The 21058-nt window shown below is 53.7% G+C and overlaps 1 protein-coding gene across 1 annotated transcript; it reads left to right on the top strand.

Annotated features, from left to right (window-relative positions):
• The first annotated feature begins 2647 nt into the window (after positions 1-2647).
• Positions 2648-21036, top strand: LOC132475611 (zeta-sarcoglycan-like). Its single transcript, XM_060076840.1, has 6 exons — positions 2648-2760; positions 10345-10432; positions 12188-12310; positions 12663-12735; positions 18961-19084; positions 20070-21036. Exons 1-6 carry the CDS (start codon positions 2650-2652, stop codon positions 20277-20279), a joined length of 729 nt encoding a protein of 242 aa, XP_059932823.1. The 5' UTR covers positions 2648-2649; the 3' UTR covers positions 20280-21036.
• The last annotated feature ends 22 nt before the right edge of the window (positions 21037-21058 follow it).

Raw genomic sequence — 21058 nt, 5'->3', positions numbered from 1 at the left:
AAATGCTCCGTAGGCCAGACCGTCTCATTTAAAACCTACGTTCGGCATTCGGTCCGGCCTTCACGGTCTACGAAGGCCAAACCTTTATAGACGGCGTCCTTCGAAGGATGCGTCCCCTGAATTGAGACACAGCCACTGCTTGTTCAAACAACAAAAAGTGCACTGTGTCCGACTTGACGTTGTGGGAGCTTGACGAGTTTCTGACTAGTTCTGGCGGATGTTCTCAAGTCTCGTGAATGCATGCGCGCAAAGCAGACAATCTAAAACTCGCCTAAGTTGTGTGTGTGGATGATTGGCTGTGCGTCGATGATGGCACGTGAGCCATCAATGTGCAACAGGTGTGCAGACTCACTCAGCCCCATAGTCCCAATCAGACCAGCCGTCATCCACTCACATACACACAAACCACATATATAGTTGTGGATCACAATGCACTCCAACCAACAAGCTGAAACATGCTTTCTGTTTTCAGCACGCTGGGTTTTCACACCAAAAACGATGACAGTTAGGCTTTGGTATTTTTCTTATCTGACGTCGGGAGTTATTGACCCATGGGAAAGCTGCTTTACAGACAAACTGCTCCAGGGCTTGGCTCCTGCAGCTGAATGTTTGTAAAATGGAAAAATGCCTCAAATTGAATCGCTAAGGTTTAAAAAGGGCGTCTCATCAAAAGGTTAATTTCGGGCGCCGTTTATATAGGTCAAATATAGATTTACGTAAATGTAATGAAATGGAATCCGAACGTGGCCTTAATACGCAGAGGAATAAATTGTATTTTACGGGTCCACCCGTTTTTCTTTTCAATAAGGAGATCTAGTTCCCTCTGTTTGGATGCGGTGCGGGATGAGATCCCCTCCCCAGCTGACTCCGCTGGGGGGGGATCTCACGAGCCAAGACCCCCGCAGCCCTGTGACCTATCCAGCGCCTACCGCTTTGTCAACAAACTCTCGATGACAGCTCAAACCAACACCCCCCCCCCCCCCCCCCCCACCTGCACTCCTTCTCCAGCACCGCGACAAACCCCCCCCCCCCCCCCCCCCCCCCCCCCCCCCCACCCCCCCCCTCTCTAAACCACTCGAGTGGGACAGATGCATTTCCTGACCATCTCTAGTGGTCACCCACCACTAACACCTCCCTCCTCGCCCTCCCTCCCTCCCTCCCTCCCTCTATCCCTCCCTCCCTCTATCCCCCCCTTCTTCCCTCCCCCCCCATCCATCCCTCCCTCCCTCCCTACCTTATTCCCTCCCTCCCTCCCATCCCTCCCTACCTTATTCCCTCCCTCCCTCCCTCCCTCCCTCCCTCCCTTCCTCCCTTCTTCCCGCCCTCCCCCTCCCTCCCTCCCCTCCCTATCTCCCTTCCTCCCTCCCTCCCTTCTTCCCTCCCTTCATCCAGCCATCCCTCCCTCCCTACCTTATTCCCTCCCTCCCTCCCTCCCTCCCTCCCTCCCTCCCTCCCTCCCTCCCTCCCTCCTCGTCGGCTGTGTGACGTGCGTCACCAGACAGCGTGGTGGGGGGCCCCCGTGGAGCCCGCCTCCCCGCCTCCCCGTCTCTGGGGGACCCCGGCGGTCTAATAACAGCTCTGTCGCCCCCCCTCCCGCCGGGCTGGTGATAACGGGGGCGCGGGGTGTTTGTGTCTGTTCTCTGATTTCATGTCTGGCGATCCCACTAATTGGGTATCGCTCGACCATTACCCCGGGCGGCCGGTGAGTCCTCGCTCCAGGCCAATCTCATCGGGCTCTGCGAAGTGGGACCCATCGACGAATCGAACGCCACGCGACATCATCCAACCCCCCCCCCCCTCCCCCCCCCCCCCCCCCGGCCGCCCGCGTAGGCGATCGGCGCTAACATGTGATTTCGCGTTTCCTTCTCCGTCGCTCCCGCCGTCCAGGGCGCCGCTGTCACTTCGCTCACCTACCCATCACTCCGCGAGCGAGTGCGTCCGCCGTGCCTGGCGTCTGGTGCCCCCCCCCCGTCCCGTCCCGTCCCGTCCCCCCCCCGTCCCCCCGTCCCTCTCGTGGTCCACTGCCTCTGCGTGACATTTCCTCCCAGAAGCACGAGACGGGAATCTCCTGTGATTAAATGTCACATTGATTCCCGTCAGAATCTCCGTTTGAGTTTGTGTGTGGCGTGCGGCGCATGTGTGCGTGTTGTCTTTGTTGTGAGTCACCGGTAACAATCGCCGATGTGGCGGTTGGGTAGAGGCGCCGCGAGTAGCGCCATTAGGTAAATTCTCCGCCCCGGTGAAAAAAAACGCGGGTTGAGGGTTTGATGTACTCTGGTGTGAACGGTGATAGGACAGAGTGAGGATGAAAAGATGGAGAAATGAAAACAAAGGCGTTAGAAAAGTGGAACGGTAAACGGACGGCATTTATACAGCGCTTTCCTAACCAGTGGCCACTCAAAGAGCTTTTACAATATTGCCATACATTCACCCATTCATGCAAATGCCCAGTCACACAACAACGGGGTGTAAACCACGCAAGGCCACAGCCAGCTCGTCGGGAGCAGCTTTGATCAGAGACACCTCGACCCTCGGCTAGTAAGAGCCGGGGATCGAGCCAGAACCCTGCTGGTTACCAGCCAACCCACTCTACCTGCTGAGCTGCATTCTGCCTATAAAAGGGCTGGTTAATGGACTCGCTGTGGTTTTATGTCGCAGGGCGGGATGGGGAACCTCCAGCTGAGCCAGGACGGGATCCGCCTGGAGGGCTTCTCCGAGTTCCTGCTGCCGCTCTACGTGAAGGAGATCCGGTCCCGGAGGGTACGTCAAAAACGAACCCAATCTGGCAACCCGGTGTTGCCAGATTGGGCCAGATTTCCCGCCCGATCTGGCAACTCTGGCAACCCAGTCCCGGAGAGTACATAAAAAACAAACCCAGCCCCAGTGTTGCCAGATTGGGCCCGATTTCCCCCTCCTAATCTGGCAACCCCTCACCGACTGCCTTGCGTCGGGTGGATGAATGGACGGGTCAATGATCCTCCCCAAGAGATAGTCAAAGCAGAGATGAGCTGATGGATCTCAGCCGTGATTCACCGCGGGAGGCTTCCGGAAGGAACTTCAATGTTCGATCTCTGCACTTCTCCGCCTCTCGCTCTCGCTCTCGCTCTCTCTCTCGCTCTCTCTCTCTCTCAGCGCTCTCTCTCTCTCTCTCTCTCGCTCTCTCGCTCCTCTCTCTCTCTCTCTCTCTCGCTCTCGCTCTCGCTCTCTCTCGCTCTCTCTCTCTCTCTCTCGCTCTCGCTCTCTCTCGCCCCCTCCCTCTCTCTCTTCCTCCATCTCACTGTCTCTCCCACACGGCACACAGGCTTGTCCACACACACACACACACACACACACACACACACACACACACACACACACACACACACACACACACACACACACACACACACACACTAACACACTAACACGCCCCGTCCTCCGACGGCGTATTCGTTCCGCCCGGCGTGCTCTTCCTCATTTCCTGTTGTTCCTCCCCGTGGCGCGCTATCTGGGCCCCCCCATCAGCGGGGGGACGGTAATGGGCTTTCCTCAGCCCGGCTGCCGAGCGCAGAGCACACGCAACCCTGCTGGAGATTACACACCATCACAGAGAGACCAGGGCTCCGCCGCGCTGTGTTTCCAATCAACGCCCACGCCGTAAATCACCCCCCCCCCCCCCCCCCCCCCCCCTTCTCCTCCTCCGGCTCCACCTCCACCTCCTCACAGACATGCTCCGCTCCCTCCTCCACCTCCTCCCTCTCCTCACCCCTCTCCTCCTCCCCCGGTTCCTCCTTCACCTCCCCCTCCTCATAGACATGCTCCACTCCTTCCTTCCTCCTCAGCCTCCTCTCCTTCACCTCCTCCTCCCCAACCTCACCCCTCTCCTCCTCCTCCTCCTCCTCCCTCTCTCCTCCTCCTCCTCCTCCTCCTCCCTCTCTCCTCCTCCCTCTCTCCTCCTCCTCCCCAACCTCACCCCTCTCCTCCTCCCCCACCTCACCCTTCTCCTCCTCCTCCTCCTCCTCCTCCTCCCCCCACCTCACCCCTCTCCTCACCTCTCTCCTCCTCCTCCTCCTCCTCCCCCACCTCATCCCTCTCCTCACCCCTCTCCTCCTCCTCCTCCCTCTCTCCTCCTCCTCCCCCACCTCACCCCTCTCCTCCACCCTCCTCCCTCTCCTCACCTCTCTCCTCACCTCTCTCCTCCTCCTCCCCCACCTCACCCCTATCCTCCTCCTCCCTCTCCTCACCTCTCGCCTCGTCCTCCGCCTCGTCCTCCCCCCGCCTCACCCCTCTCCTCCTCCTCCTCCTCCTCTCCTCCTCCTCCTCCCCCACCTCACCCCTCTCCTCACCTCTCTCCTCCTCCTCCCCCATCTCACCCTTCCCCTCCTCCTCCTCCCTCTCCTCACCTCTCTCCTCACCTCTCTCCTCCTCCTCCTCCCTCTCCTCACCTCTCTCCTCACCTCTCTCCTCCTCCTCCCCCATCTCACCCCTCTCCTCCTCCTCCTCCCTCTCCTCACCTCTCTCCTCACCTCTCTCCTCCTCCTCCTCCTCCTCTCCTCACTCTCTCTCCTCCCTCCCCCACCTCACCCCTCTCTTCCTCCTCCTCCTCCTCCTCACAGACATGCTCTGCTCCCTCCACCTCCTCCCCCCTCCTCTGATGTGCCGGAGATTAACCAGCGCCGCTCCACCGCTGCGTCGACGCGCTGCGCTGTTGTTCCTGGTTCCTTCTCTTTCCGATACCTACTTATACCCCAATAAAACGTTGTCGGAAATCGTTTCCGACTTTTTTTTGTGAATAGCCGCCTGCCACCAGGAGAGCAATTCCGGCGACCGGAGACGGGATTCAAGACGAGATTTATTCCGTTTTTTATTCGATAGTTTGGGTTACCAAATGCGGTCAGCCAGTTGCGGGTTGGAAAAGTGTGCGCAATTTGCCGCACCAGATTGAACGTTTTTTCATTCCGATGACGACTATTCGGGGTACTTTGGGCTTTGATTGAAAACGGGACATTTATTAAATTAACGACGCCAGTCGTTCATCGGGTGCGACCTTCTCGTAGGCGCGCGATTAAAAGAAGGAAAGGCATTTGTTCTAATAACGTTTAGTCAAAACCAAACGCATTACCTCACGTTCTTCCTGAGAACGAAGCTGCGTGCACACACACACACGCACGCAAACACATGCACACATCGCACAAGGGCACCCTTATCGGCGAACAGCAGAGAGCGAGAGAGAGAGAGAGCAAAGAGAGATTGAAAGAGAGAGAGAGGGAGAGGGAGAGAGAGACACAGAAACACACAGAGACACAGAGAGAGCCACACACAGAGAGAGACACACAGAGACACAAAGACACACACACGAGGACACACACAGAGAGACACACAGAGAGACACACAGAGCCACACACAGAGCCACACACACAGAGAGACACACAGAGACACACAGAGACACACACAGAGACACACACAGAGAGAGAAAGAGACACACAGAGAGGACACACACAGAGACACACAGAGAGAGAGAGAGAGACACACAGAGACACCACAGAGAGACACACAGAGAGACACACAGAGACACACAGAGACACACACAGAGACACACACAGAGAGAGAAAGAGACACACAGAGACACACAGAGACACACACAGAGAGAGAGAGAGAGAGAGAAAGAGAGAGAGAGAGGACACACAGAGACACGCACAGCGTGACACACACAGAGAGAGGAACAGAGAGGGACGCACACGGCACTAGCGCGTGATGTGACACGCTGGCTCGATACCCCTCCACCTGAGGCGCCCTGTCAGGCGCACGGCGAGCTGAGTGGGTGGGTGGGTGGGGGGGGGGTTGTGTATTACGGCGTGTATGACGAGCGGAAGGGCCTCCGCCTAACGAGAGCTCGGATATCCTCTGCCAATCAATAAGCCGCTCTCCGTGACGGCTGCGGATACGCACGACCGTAACATAAGCGAGGTCCGGCGGGGACATCAGGGCTCAGCCCGAAATGTTGTGCGTCAACTCTTCTTCCTCCTCCCTACTTTTTTTAGGAGGGAGAAAGTAGCCGTCGGAGTCGTCATCCGCCAACCAGTACGGGTTGCTCGGCTCGGAAAGGCGTTTAAAATATCATAAAATCATAAAATCCCCAGGGCCAATATTGGATGTCAACATGGAGCAGTATCAAAGATGCCAAGTATTAAATTAAATCTGCTCAGGTTTATTTGCATATTTGACACGCAAGATGTTTGTGGTGGGAGATTGCGCGCATTGTCCACAGTGTTTCATCATCCCTCCTGACATACGTTGTTCACAAGTCGTCCGCCGCTGTTTACCGTAGGCGTTTTGGCCCGCGCCCGGCGAATAATAATGTGATCAGGCGGTTTCGGGGAATGCACCGACAACCCCGTCTGTCTCTTGTTGTTGTGCTAACGGAGGTGTCAGAGTGCGTTTCCATTTATTCATGCTAATCCTCCCCGTTTCAGACGGGTTTTACAGATGGTGACCTTGTTCGTTCGGGGGAGGGCCCTGAGGAGGATGCAATATTCCGCCGTTAATTTCATGAATTTTATGAATTTAGTCTTTTTGTTGATGATGGAGGATACGCCACGGCGGGGAAAACAGTCAGAGACCTCCGACGTGTGTGTCCCGTGTTCGACCCAAATAGCTGCTATTGTTGTTCTAAAAATAAGAGCTATGTCACGTTAATGTGTTTAACAAAATACGCACGCACGCACGCACACGCACACAAACACACACACACAAAAATACACAAAAAACTGAATCGGTGTATTAGCTTTGCCATTGTTCTCTTTTATTTTATGTGTTTTTTTGGTTTACTCATTTTCATCGCAGCCGCTTCTAAAGAAATCTTACACTCTGCCCTCGGCCTTCATGTCCATGTTTACCAAAAGTAAGAATAAAGGCGGACCACCACCGCCCAGACCGCGATGGACCCCCGACCTGGGCCCGGAGCACAGTTAAACGGACTTAATGAGACTCCCTAGCCTCCCCCATGGCCCTGACTACACTCTGATCTTACTTCATCCCTGCTTCAATCACTACCGGGTTGCATAATTTATAGAAACACTGTGCGGTGCCCCACGCACTCTGCTGCAAGGATTGATTCTTCCTCTTTCCCTTCGTCTTTTGTTTGTCCTAATCATCAGACGACCGCACTGCGATAAACCGTCGCTGGCGCGCTGCCGACCAAATGATAGCTTTGGGGGTCTAAAGGTGATGTTGTAGGAATGTGAGGTCTCCGGCACCCCTCTGACGATGTCCGTCCTAGGGTCGAGGCTCCAAGCAGCACCGAGTGTTTATATCCTACACATCCGTACACCTGATCACCCGGAAGCACCTAGCTAACAGCGCTCAGACTTAGTGTACGGTCCTGCAACTTCTGATTGCATCCGTTTTCCTCATCCAGTGGGTGACACGTCGGAAAGGGAAAACCGACCCCCATCTTCTTTTTTTTAGTCTATATGTGAGTCACATGCACACATATACAAATCCCTCCGTTACCAGACGTTAAACACTTCTTTCATTAAAGCTTTTGATCTTTTGGATATCGTTTGGATTGGTGTGGTAGCAACACGACTGGATCAAAAAAAGGTTTTTCTTTTAAGAGTTCAACTGCTCGGCGATTGCTTCACATGAATCATTAGATATGTCGCACACTGCTAGCTAAATCTGATTCACCCAACTCCAGGTGGGGTCGTGTCTGTGGCACACAGAGAGCTGAACGTTAATGACAACAGAAGCCCAGGGATGCTTATAATGACGATGATGGCAACATGAAGGGGTCAGATGACTGTGGTCTGCGTTGGTGCCGGAGGCTCTCCTGGTGTTTGTAAAGGGCAGCTCACGGATAGCACGCGACAGTCTTATTAACAAGGGGACTGATAACCATTAGAAACAGTGGAAGAAGTGGAGGAGCCTGGGAGTAGTGAAGTTAGTTCATGTTGAAACTTCTCACATTTAACGGTTTGTATCTGAATGTAGGCCTGTAAGAAATTTGGGTTCAAAATTAATATGCTTAGTTTGGAGTGGTAATGAAGGCTCTGCTAATGAACTTTTATTACAATCCCTACTATGTGGGGTTTATTTCATTTAAGTTCAGTGTTGATATGCAAACAGTTACGTGCCACTTGAGACGCTGATGAAAAAGACAAAAGGGAAATTAGGGCTGCCTCTTTGTTTTGATGAATATAACAAAGACCAAGTTATGTATTTCGATGAAGTAACTTTTCTTTGTGCTATTGTCAATTACGTGACATTGTTTGAGTTAACGCTATGAAGCAACGTACAAAGAGAGAAATCTGAGACGCTATCGGTAGCACTGATGACATGTCTACGGGAAGATACGTTATTTGTTTTGCTCTGCTAGAACAGTCCAATGAAATCATGAATTGTCTTGTAATTAAAGCGTTTGATATCAGCCAAAGACAAGATGGCTCTCCGTGTCATCTCATGATATTACAGTAACCCGATCCCCGAGGAAACGCGATCGTGTCTCTGTAACAATAGACAGCTAAAGTGAGCGAAAGAAAAACACAGTAATTGTACACACGGACTAGCACTGTGTCCTGGATCCAACCAGAACGAGCGCTATATAGAAATATATGAAGAACGCAAGAAAGAATTCAACACCAATATATTATTTACATGAACCGTTTGTTTTTTTCTGTCAAGGTTTCTTGATCAATGAACCTGAATCATTACCGAGAACGTACGCTCTTAAATGAGACCCACCCATTTTTTTTAATGCCTCTTTTAACCAACGATGACTGCGCCGTCTCGTACCACATCCAACCCAAATTCTAGCATTTCCTAAAAGACGAGCAGGCGAATCCCCGCGACCGGTCTCAGCCAGCTGGCGGAGGAGGAGGCGCCCTCGGCCCGGTCGCCCTTGTCTGTGTATCTTTCTCCGTGCCTTCCCGGGGTTTGTTTTATCGTCTGCAAACGAAAACTGCTTCCTCAACCCCCCCCCCCCACCCCCCCCCCCCCCCTCCCCACCCCAATCCAGGCGCTCGTTTCTCAGTCCGTCTGCGTCGGGGGGCACCCACCCCCGCACCCCCCCCCCATCCCCCCGCACCCCCCCCCCCCCCCCCCACCTCGCTACAAACAACACACTCCAGCTCCTCACCGACGCTCTGATCAGCACTTGACCTTGCACAGGTCGACAAGGCAACATGAAACAGAGATGACGTGTCTGGAGGAGGGGGGTGGTGGGGGGTGAGGGGGGCTGAGGCGGGGTGGTGGTGTGGTGGGTGGGGGGGGGGGGATGTGTCTCTGCCTCAGCCCCCACAGGAAACGCGCTAAGACACCGGGAAAACTCTTCAAAGCGGTTTGCTTTCAAATCAAGGCAGCTGAAACTTCACACTACTACAGTGCCTTTGGAAGGAGAGAACAAAAACACACACACACACACACGTACACACACACACACACACACTCAGCACTCAACGTTTCTGATGTTGATACGCGGGGTTGGTGCAAACACACACACACACACACACACACACACACACACACACACACACACACACACACACACACACACACACACACACACACACACACACACACACACACACACAGGGGGCCCAGCCATAGGAGCCTGCGACGGTCGCACACCTAGGGACCCTTCCAACCACGACGGTTCATTAAGTTAAAGTTTGTGGGTAACTGTGGGTGCAGGTGGGTGCGTGAAAGTAGTTTCTTGTTTCAAACCGTTGACTTCCACTAAGTTATGTTTGCCAGTCATTGGTTGGCCTTGGATTGGACGTTTAATGGGACCTCACAGAAATCCATTTTCTGCTTTTGATTAGACACACACACACACACACAGTCTTTTCTTTGTGCCAAACAGTCTGTTTTTGTTTACCCAATCGGCTGAGCCCGCTTCTTTAAAGCGACACTTTGATCCAAATTCACGGCGTGTCGCACAATCAGGCAGAGTGAAAAAAACAACAATATATCGGTTCTGAGCAATAAAGTGGAAGTGGAATCATCTCGTTCTCTCTCTCTCCCTCCCTCCCTCCCTTTTCCCCCCTCTCCCTCCTCCCTCCCTCCTCCCTCCCTTCTCCTCTCCCTCCATCCCTCTCCCTCCTCCCTCCCTCCCTTCTTCCCCCTCTCCCTTCTTCCCCCTCTCCCTCCCTTCCCCACTCCCTCCTCCCTCCCTCCCTCCCCCCTCCCTCCTCCTCCCTCCCTCTCTCCCTTCTTCCCCCTCTCCCTCCTCCCTCCCTCCCTCTCTCCCTTCTCCCCCCTCTCCCTCCTCTCCCTCCTCTCCCTCCCTCCTCCCTCCCCCTCTCCCCCCTCTCCCTTCCTCCCTCCCCCCTCTCCCCCCTCCCTCCTCCCCCCCTCCCCCAACAGGACAGTGCCTTGGTGTTGCGGTCGGAGAGGAACGTGACACTGAACGTCCGAAACAGCCAGGGCCATCTCACGGGCCAACTGACCGTGGGTGAGTCTTCGCAAAGCGTCGTCGTCAAGTTGCTTCTTTGTGTGCGTACCAACTAGGACTGAACGATTTGGGGAAACAATCCAATTGAGATTATTTCCAAAATTGTCATTGCGATTTAGCGAATTCTCTTTTTAACGTGCCTTATGTTCTGTATTATTCAAGCAACAAGCAATAGATCCTTCTATAGTATGACCGACACAAGATTGGAAGCAGTCAACATATATCTGCTCTTTCCTTTAGGCCAGGCCGATGTATTGAGATGAATGATGCATGAATTGATATTATAACATCTTTATTTATCTATTGAATTGTAAAAGAATAATAAATACGAATCTTACTGATCTCCAGTCAGTATTAGTCACAAATCACACAAAAAACTTTTATTTTAATCGCAGCCTTTGCGAATTGCAAATCGCAAATGCAAATCACAACATCATAAGAATAAAATTCTCTGTGAGAAGCCTCCAAGTGATTCCGAGACGAGGGTCATTTGGTGCCCTGCGGGGAGAAATTGTGGATTGTGTTCTCGAAACCGCGGTCGTAATTACAGCAGTAATTGATATTGGAGCTCGCGGGAGGTCTGCTCTCATTGGACGAGAGCGCGGTCGACCCATTGTTCCGCTCGTCACTCGGCCGTTGAGTCTGCCGGCACATGACCAATTACCGGTTTAATGGACGGAGGAAGTTAATTAACCGAGGCTGCGTTTGAACATTAGAGCCTGCGGTAGGAGCTCGCCACAGCGCCCACCTGTAGGCAACCCTGGGCAAGACGCCCTCACCCCCGACCAACTGCTTAATGACACGCTCCTACAAATCCAATTAGCCCCGGCGCGAGTGTGCCGGCCAAATGACCACACGGCTAACAGAGTAAACAAACCCGTGTATTCTCCTGTCCTCCTTTCTCCTGATATCCTCCAAAACAATACCCTGCATGGGGCGCGCATACACACACGCACGCACGCGCACACACACACAGACACAACGCTTGAAGAACAGACTTCGAATGCGTTCCCCCATTTGTTCTTCATCCCCCCCCCGCCCCCTCGATTGCCGAGGCAGACTGCAGAACTCGGCGGTTATGTAACCAAACGGGGCGCCGAGGGAAGAAATCAGGGCATCTTGCCCGAGGACATACACCTGGAGGGCTCCCACGCTGAATCCTTAACAGCTGAATCAAGGTCAACCCCCCCCCCCCCCCCCTACCCACCCACTCACCGCCTTCCAACCCCCCCCCCCCCCCCCCCGACATGATCTCGGCCCCCGGAGTTCAGTGGGGCCCCCACGATTCAGGGAACGGGGTCGAGCGGGTTGAAAGCGGGCCCTCTGCACAGCTATAGAGGCCCCCGGCCCGGGAGGGGTGGTCATAGGACTTCTCGATTATGGAAAAAGATTCACGATTATTTTGGTGAATAATTGAAATCACGATTATTCAAACGATTATTGAACGAGTTTGAAAACATGATGCCTTTATTCAGCATTTCTCCAAAAAGCACTTTAACAGAGAACTTTGACATTTCCCCTTCGAAAAAAGTTAAAATAGAAAATGTTCAAATAGAAAATAATGTATCCCGCTGTTCTGCACTTCTATAAAACATTTAATGAATAAAATAAGTATACTTACTAAGAAATTAAAAAGAAACACTTCAAGTCAATTATATTAGCTTGGAAATCGTTAGACCCAGAAATCGAAATCACGATAAAATTTGGTTAATTTCACTACCAGGTAGTCATGGTGATGTCCCCCCCCCCCCCCAGGGTCGGACTCTGTGGAGGCCCAGTGCCGGAGGCTGGAGGTCCGTAGCCGTGCCGACGGCCTGCCGCTGTTCAGCGCCGACGCCGACGAGATCCGCATCGGGACAAGGACCTTCACCGTCACGGGTAAGGGCCACGCCCCCCTAGACCACGCCCCCTCGACCAAAGCCTCCACCACGGACACACCCCCTAGACAACGCCCACATGGCCCCACCCCCTAGACCACGCCCCCATGGCCCTTCCAAACAGTCGAGGCGGACGTTAACTTCAGTAGAATAGAGAAGAGATTATAGTTTATAGAATATCGAAATTATTATTATTAAAAAAAAAAGAGGCTTTCGTTTTTTTGTAGTTATTGGATTTCTTTCTTCTGCTTTAGCAGTTTAGGAATAGGTTGAAGCGCATGCAATTCATTTTTTTTTTACTTTTATTTTAATAGCAGTTTCTAATTGGTTCATCTCCTTGGCTCCGCCGCCAGGGTCGGAGGGCGCCGTGTTCCGGCACTCGGTGGAGACGCCGCTCATCCAGTCCAGCGCCTCCGAGGAGCTCAAGTGAGTCTCGCTCGGGTTCATTAGAGCCCGCCCCCCGCTCCCCCCCCCCCCCCCCCCCCCCCGCCCCCATGTACCGTACCTGCTCTAACCAGATCAAACCTGTTGGACACGACGGGGATTATCCCTGCGGAGTGAAACCAAACGCCTATTAGCACCGCCACGAAGAGGAAAAAGAAATGAGCACCCGGACGCTTCCCGGATCGCCGTGCGTAACCCGCGGCACCTAGCTCCTCGTTAGCACCCGCCGCGCGCCTACAGCGCACCGTAATAGCTTCTTTCCATCTCGGGGTGCGGGGATTAACGCAGTGGCCCTTCTCTGGGCGCCACTCCGGCCCTCGCCCCCCCCCACCCTCACCACCCCGACCCCCACCCCCCCCACCCCCGGCCGTAATGAGGCTCCGTCAGGGGGGGAAAACGAGCGAGTTTGAGACGCATTACAGCCGGAACGGACTCCCCCCCGCGCCCGCACCCCAGAGCGCTGGGCCTGGGGCGGCGGGGGGGGGGGGGGGGGCGCGCCGGCCCATTACACAGCCCATAATGAGCGGGGTTTGGAGTCCACCTTGCTGCTTTCTAAAGGGAGGCCTGGGATCAAAGTTGGCAGAGGAGCGCGAGTTCTGGCGGCGGTGGATTCCTCCCCCTTCCTCCCCGAGTGACTTGAATGGTGATGAGACGCACAGGCGCCGGCACACAGGGCTCTCCCTCCCTCCCTCCCTCCCTCCCTCCCTCACTCTCACTCTCCTCATCTCTCTCTCTCTGTCTCATTCTCTCTCTCTCTCTCTCTCTCTCTCTCTCTCTCTCTCATCTCTCTCTCTCTCTCTCTCTGCCTCTCTCTCTCTCTCCCACTTACTCTCAATCTCCCTCTCCTCACCTTCTCTCTCTCTTTCTTCCACTTACTCCCACTATCTCTCTTGCTCTCTCTCCTTCCCTCTCCCCAAATCTATCTCGCTGGTTGTCATTCTCCCCCTCTCCTAATCTCTCCCTCTCTCTCTCCTAATCTTTCTCGCTCTCTCTCCCTCCCCCAATCTCCCCCGTCTCTGTCTCTCTCTCCCTCGTTCTCCCGCTCAGGGGGGGACGGCCATCTGCAATTGGGTCAATATCCCAATGATATGTGTACAAACCGCAGAGACGTGGCGGGTGCTGAAGTGTTTTCGGTCGGGTTAAGCCCAAACCTAATATCGGTACTTTCCCCCAGTGCCGGGGACCAGAGAGCCCCCTCATCATGGAGTGTCTCCTTCAATAAGATATCGAGCGCACAGGCGGTAAGAATCGTTTCTTTAGGCTTCTACACTTTCGATCAAGTCCTCAGACCAAATCTGTTTCGGTGTGTTTACCGCATCGACAAAACCGGACGACGAATTGAGATTCTTAGCGTTTCTTTGTCGGAGATGTAGAGTTCGCCCCCCGGAGCTTGGGGGGAGGTGTTGGGGGGGGGGGGGGGGGGATAGGAAGGGGGTTAAGGGTGCCAAGACACACACACACACACACACACACACACACACACACACACACACACACACACACACACACACACACACACGCTAGGATCAGAGGCCTGTTCCCCTGATCCCCACGACAGACCCGGGCCCAGTCCCGCAGAGAGACATTTTGATGTCAGGCTGTTGGGAACGACAGTGGGGCTCTGGGTTTTCTGGAGTCTCCACGACTTTTAATCCACGGCTTGAAATGAAATGAAAATCCGCCGGCAAATCCACCACGTCTCACAGCTCACTCAGTCTGTACGTGACTGGAGAACCGCGCGAGAACAAATCCAACCTTGACCCTAAACCACACACGTTAACCATCGGTAAATCACTGAGGATGAGAGCGATCGGATCCACACACACCCCCCTACACACAAACACCCCCTCCGCACAGATGTCCTCTCCCGCTGTGACGATATTTAAGGCGATAGTTCTCTTTGTGGTGTGTGTTTTAGATTTGATGGTGTGAGCCAGCAGTAATCTGGGAGAGGAACAGAGCAGATCTCACAATCAAAAGAAATGCACCAGAGATATTCTCGCTCTCTCTCGCTCTCTCCCCCTCTCTCTCTCTCTCTCTCTCTCGCCAGCTCTCATCTCCCGCTCCTACGCTCTGCACATCACTTCCTTCAGTCTCCTCTCTCGCGTTTCTTGTTTTAAATAACGCCTGGCTGTGAGTGAGTTTAAGTGCGCCCCACTTTCCTCGCGCTAGACGGTCTAAGCGGCGGCAATTCCCTGGGTCCAGAGACGGCTGACCCAGTGTGTGTGTGTGTGTGTGTGTGTGTGTGTGTGTGTGTGCGCTGTAGGGCAGCCGGCAGGGCGGTGGGGGTGCTGGTTGTGACCCCTCTCTCCACCAGCAGCCGGGGTCACTGCTGCGCCCCACTCTCCCATCAGGAGTGTCGCAGCGCCTTGCTGCCATCAGCAAAGGCGCTGCGACACGGTCGATTGCATTCTTAAAAGCTGTTTGGCCCCCGAGGGCCTTGAACCAAGGCTTTTAAGTGTTAATGGGTACGAGCCGACGGGTCCCTGTCCTTTAGGAACCTCACTATGACGTTCCCCGTTTCCCCCCGGCTAAGCCTCCTCTCGGTCCACTCTGACCCAGGGAACGGACGTCTCGGCGTCGGTGTGCACAACACAACAACGCACAACAAACAATGTCTGCTTCTTTTCGAACAGACCCTCTTTTAAAGCGGTCGGGTCAGGGAAGGAGCTTTTCCCGAGTTTGACCCACCGCCGACAGCCGTGAAGGCCCGCTCCCCGTTGTCCCCCTTCCTGACCCGCCTTCCCCCTGCTAGCCTGAGCCTTTTTGGGGAAAGCAGTGGAGGCGGCGTCGACCATGTCCTCATCCACTCCCTCCTCTCCATCCTTAATGAAGTACAACGTGTAAAGCACCAGACGGAGCACCGGGGATAAAGTGCTAGCCCGCTAGAAGACAACATCTGCGACGTCCGTCTTCAATATGTGAGCATAGTCTCTCATCTCTCATCACACTAATGCATTCCGGCTTCGCGGCGGTACAAGCGCTCACTTCAAAAGCCCCCCGGCCAGGGATCTTAGAGGTCCTCCTCTAGCCAATTTCGCTTCATGTCTCCTCCGTCTCAACCTTTTCTTCCCTCCAAAGGCCAATAAAGGGTTTTGGATAATTGAACACCGTGCACTGCCATGACAACCGGTGACACCGCAGTCGCCGCTTGATGGAGGAGAACGGAGGGCGTTAGACGGCCACCGCTTCTGGAAACACTCGGATAATAATTGCACTTCTTCAGAAATATCGTGGTGGCACGTCAGCGGGTGTTTCGTCAGCGGTGGGGATGTGGTGATGGCTGGGAGAAGGGGGGTTGGGAGGCAATGTCAGTGTTCAATGTTTACCCGGTGTCTTTGTGATTGTTACCGACGTACAGCACAGATGGCCCTCGCCGCGTTGGACCGCCGCCACGCCGCGTCCACGAGGAGTTTAGCGTCGTGAGCCGAGCGACGCCCGCGCGCGCTTCAAAGACCTCGCTCAGGGCGGGGTCTCTCCTGAAGGGCAGGGGGAAGTTTGATGAGCGGTGATCCTGCCACGCAGGACGCGGAAGTGCGAGGATGTTTAGTTTGATTTGGAACGCGGCCAGATCAACATATGGCCGCGGAAGAGCGCGCAGGTGCGATGTCACCTTGCCTAGCGGATGCTCCGTCCTTTGAGATCACGTTTTATAGGAGAAGCTCTTCCCAGTGGGATCGATGCATACCCATATCACCCGTTAATACGGTATTTAACCAGTGCCAATTTCTCCTCTTGGCTTGGGAAAAGAGATACCCAAGCCTGAAAATAGTTTGCATGGAGAATAATATTTTCTGGTTGCCATGGAATCAAATAAGTAATCATTGCAGGCTCTATTTTCTCACTTTCTTGTGCCGTCAAAACTAAGTGGCACTTAACTCCATGTAATATGGCACTGCGAGAACCCCCTTTTCATCCGGCGTGGACATTGACGGACAGACAGACTATTAAAATCGCTGCTTGGAGGCCCTGAGAAGTGATCCGGGGCCCCGAGAATTTGTAACACAGCCGTGCAGAACTCAAGGCACTCACACGACCTGCGCCCTGGAGCAATCGTACGCTGTACAACACCTCGCTAGAAGACACAAAACGGGTGACATCTGAATCCAAGACTCTTCGCTTCATAGCTTTTAAATGTACTTTTGACGTCACAGTGCAGTGATTAAGAGAGTTTACTTTCTCGGACGGGATAGAATGCTTCTGCATGCATCGTTTATTTTCGTTTGGCCTCGAAATTTCCCCCGATTAATTACAGGGTGTGATTTCCCGGAAGGGAGCGTCTTATCTTAATCTATATTGGCTCAAACATGGCAGAGGCGTCCGCAGAACAGGGCTAGGGGCGGAAACGCGGCCGCTGGCCCGGTGTTTCGGATCACAGGCGGTACACTGAACACTGTGGCGGTGTTGGACACAGGTTAATTACCGAAGGCTCGTGTTATCGCCGGGTTGAACTGCAGTCGGTCCACGCAAACATTCGGAGGTACTTAGAAAGTCTGCCGGGGTCCCAAGGTAAACAAACATCTATTTACCGGACTCCTGAAGTTTTTGTTTTCCCTCTGTGTTGACCATCCAATCTGCCGGGGAGAACTCGGTATGATAATAACAACCCCAAAGTTTGACGCGGTTTGTTGCGAAACCCCCATCTGGGTCTCTGGGTTTTTTTTGCAATTTGCTGAGCGTCAGAAAAACCACTTAGTTTCTGAAGTGATCAAGAGCGACTGTGACATGCTGAGGCAACCCTGCGATCGCCACGGCGATGCTGGCTCGTAGTGCAGGCAGTGCCTCGTTAACAGCCGCTCTAATAGGAACAACTACCGCACTCCGACTCACACTGCGGATCGCCTCCGGGCTTTAAACGCATGTGCTGCACGCGATGCAGGACGGGCTTCGCCTCCACGTTGAAAGCGTTCCACTGCGATGGAGGAATCGGTTGCGTTGGCGCTTTTCTGAGGCTTGATGAACGGATGTGTTTTAACACTTTCCCCGGTTGCTTTTTTATTTTTCTCTCTCTCTCTGCGGGAGGATTGACGTGGTAGACGAGCTGATTGGCACTTTGTACCTGATTGCATACCTTCGTCGCGCGCGTGCACACACGCATTCAGACACACACACACACACACACAAAGAGTTGCGCGTACATGCACGCACACACACGCATCAGTACATGTCGTCTGCGCGGTGTGTACGCCGAGAAGGCTGGTGGCACGTCAGCGGCTTAACGAATGCAGATGAAATTCATCAGCCCCCCCCCCCCCCCCCGGGCTGCTTATGATCTGAAATGTGTGTCAGTTTCCGGGAGAATGGCAATTTAACAGATTTCAACACGGCTCCCTAAAGGATTCTGTTTAAAAATGCATTGAAAACAGATTTGGGCAAGATGGTGGCGGGTTGGGGGGTGGGGAGCGGGGGGGGGAGCGGGGAATCAATTTGAAACGGTTATGAAATATGAAGACGAACTGTGCATTGATTGGCTCCCACTCAGATCCTGTGCTTGTAAACAAATATGCGAGTGGCGGACGGCGGGAATGTATAATTGTGTTAGTCTCTTCTCGCTGAAGGTCAGGGGATGCTGATTAAATGACAAATGGCTTCCTGGTCAATTTGGAAATGGTGCGCCAGCCAGTTCCTCCACAGGTGGTAAAGTTATTGGTTTAGCAAAGTCAGGAGTACAACGGAGATTAATGTGTGTTGTTGGCGCGCATGCATTATTAAGTCCCGCGCGGAGAAGTTAAAAAATACTAATTGTCCCCGATCCATGACGGTGGACCAGCAGGAGGGAAGGGCATTGGCTCTGAACCAGAAAAGAAGGAAGCCCCAACGCTGAAGTTATGGCAAACTGGGCTAATGGACACACTCCACTTTGAGAGGACCCCATTCCTCATTAAGGACGTTGGCAATCCAAGAGACTTTGGCAAAAGTCGCGAATGCAGTCTGGGTGGGGTTTGTTGTGGGTAGGGGGATTAAGGCTTTTATTTGATTTTATGAGGCTCTACACGAGGTACTACACGAGACACTTTTATGGGCCTTGTGTATGAGAAGTGCTCTATAAATAAAGTTGCCTTACCCTGCCCATGTCTTTATTGTTTCCATAAAAAAGCAGCACTGTAATAACGACTATGTGGTGGCTTGACGTATTGAAAGGACGCTTCATAATCAACCTGTTTGAACCGGAGGTCTGAACCCTGGGTGTGGATGTGGTCGCTGCAGGCTGGAGTCCCCCACACGGACGCTGACCATGGGGGCCCCCCGGGGGGTGGAGGTCACCTCGGCCCACGGGGCCCTGACCGTCGGCGGACGCAAGGACCTGCAGCTGCAGTCCACCGAGGGAGAGGTGAGGAGCCCCCCCCCCACCCGCACCCCCCCTCCCCCCCCCCCCCCCCGCCACTCACTTCCTCTCCGCCCGTCTGGGAAACGCCATTTTGAATATCTGCCTCTTCTGACAGCACAAGTGGGCGTGTCCACCTAGATGTAGGACCGATAGATGAGCAACGTTTGCTACAGTCCACTGCGAGACTGATCTATCCGTCCGTATATCTAGGCGGGCACGCCCACTTGTGACGTCAGAAGAGGCAGATGTTCAAAGAAGGCTTGTAATGGCTCATCACACTCACACACACCTGGTGGTGTAATATGTCACCTTTAAGAATCATGCTCGACAACATATTGTGTGCTAAAGGGTTAAAACAAAAACTATGAGTATCAACAGGGTTCATTTTGAGCGGATCGGATTGGAGACGGGACCCATGGAGTTATTGATTTACCCCACCCCCCGCGGGAAACTATGATGCCCCACTTAAAGCCAGGGCAGGCAATCTGGATTCTTACCCGTCTTTCCTCCGGAGTCTTCCACCAGACTCGGCAGCCCTGTTGCTTTTTATTTTTCAGGGACATTGCTCACCAATCAACACTCAAACTGCGAGTGAGCCGGAGTAAGCCCAAGGGGCTAGGTTACATCTGTTGTCCCCTGCCAGATATTCAAACGGGCAAACTTAAAATTGCAGAAATAAAATGCATGCATAAACAAAGATTAAAAAACAACATTGGTGACTCGGAAGAATTCATCTTCATCATTTCTTTTTTGGAGTGGCTTTGGCGGGAGGACTAAAGGGAGCGGTTGGGATTCATTCGGTTGAAGACTTTTAAATCCCACCTTACTGGTTCCTCCGAAGTGTCTACCCCACCTGTGAAGGGTGTAGCGCCCCCCCCCCCCCCCCCCCCCATCACGCCAGCTTAGGGGAAAACGGCTCCAGACATCACTCCCGGTGACCTTCAGTGTGTTCTCTTCCCCCTCCTCCTCTCTCTCTCTCTCCTGTCAGATCATCTTAGACGCCGCCACGGTTCGCCTCGCCAGCCTGCCGCTCGGTGTGTTCGCGCCAGAGCCTCCGGGACGGGCGTCACCGCCGCCACCGCCGGCGGGACAGGCCACGTACGAGGTGTGCGTCTGCCCCAGCGGCAAGCTGTACCTCTCCCCCGCCGCCAGCAGCTCCACCTGCCAGGCCGTCAGCAACATCTGCCTCTGGAGCTGACCTGGCAAGGAGGGGGGGGGGGGGGGGGGGGATGGAGGTTCCTGATGGGGTGCTGTCTGTGACCACCCCTGTCGGGTGTGGTGGTGGTGGTGGTGGTGCAGGTGGAGGATGCAGAATGGACTGCCTGCTGAAATGGCGGCTTGAAGGCTTAGTTATTGTTTCAAGTCGGCGCAACGCAAATGGGGTTGACAGACGCATTACGTCCTTGCGGACCCTCCTTGCGTCCGCCTCAAGGGCCAGACGCTCGCCTCCCAACAAAATGTCAAGGTGAAGTGGAGGGCTGTGATTGGTCCGCTCACTAACACCTGACGCGGAACCAAAACAAGTTCACGACTGCGTCGAAGCGTCTGCGTGGTCATTGCGCTGCGTCGACGTTGAACCATCACTGAGCCTTATGACTTCACAGTGAACTGTACCGGTTCCCGACGCAAGATGTTTCGACCGATGAAGGAGGGAGGAGTTGGAATAGTATGGAATATCTGGAGAGGCTCTCCTCGGCCGTAGGAGACGTCAAAGGGACTAACAAACACTCGTGCCTTCAGACGTGGAATGGAACGTTTGAGACTCGCGTTGAACCTGACTCCGTTTAATCAGGGAAATCAAAACAATTTAGGATAGGATTTAGGGGATGCATTTACAAACCGTGACAGTCCTTGGCACTCTATAATAAGCTATGTCAATTGAGACACTTCTCTTTTTGTATGCGTTGTTTGATGTATCGATTGGAAATGGTTGATAAAGAGAGACTCTGGCATAACTAAGCTCAGTGATTATTATGA

This window comes from Gadus macrocephalus, chromosome 17 (genome assembly GCF_031168955.1).
Source record: "Gadus macrocephalus chromosome 17, ASM3116895v1".
Taxonomy (NCBI): Eukaryota; Metazoa; Chordata; class Actinopteri; order Gadiformes; family Gadidae; genus Gadus; species Gadus macrocephalus.
The sequence above is the reverse complement of the archived record's forward strand: the minus strand, read 5'-3'. Positions and strand labels throughout refer to the sequence as shown.

Coding starts and splice junctions, on each gene's coding strand:
- LOC132475611 (XM_060076840.1), top strand. CDS start 2,650: ATGTCGCAGGGCGGGATGGGGAACCTCCAGCTGAGCCAGGACGGGATC. Junction 10,433..12,187: donor CACGGGCCAACTGACCGTGG/GTGAGTCTTCGC, acceptor CCCCCCCCCCAG/GGTCGGACTCTGTGGAGGCC. Junction 19,085..20,069: donor TGCAGTCCACCGAGGGAGAG/GTGAGGAGCCCC, acceptor CTCTCCTGTCAG/ATCATCTTAGACGCCGCCAC.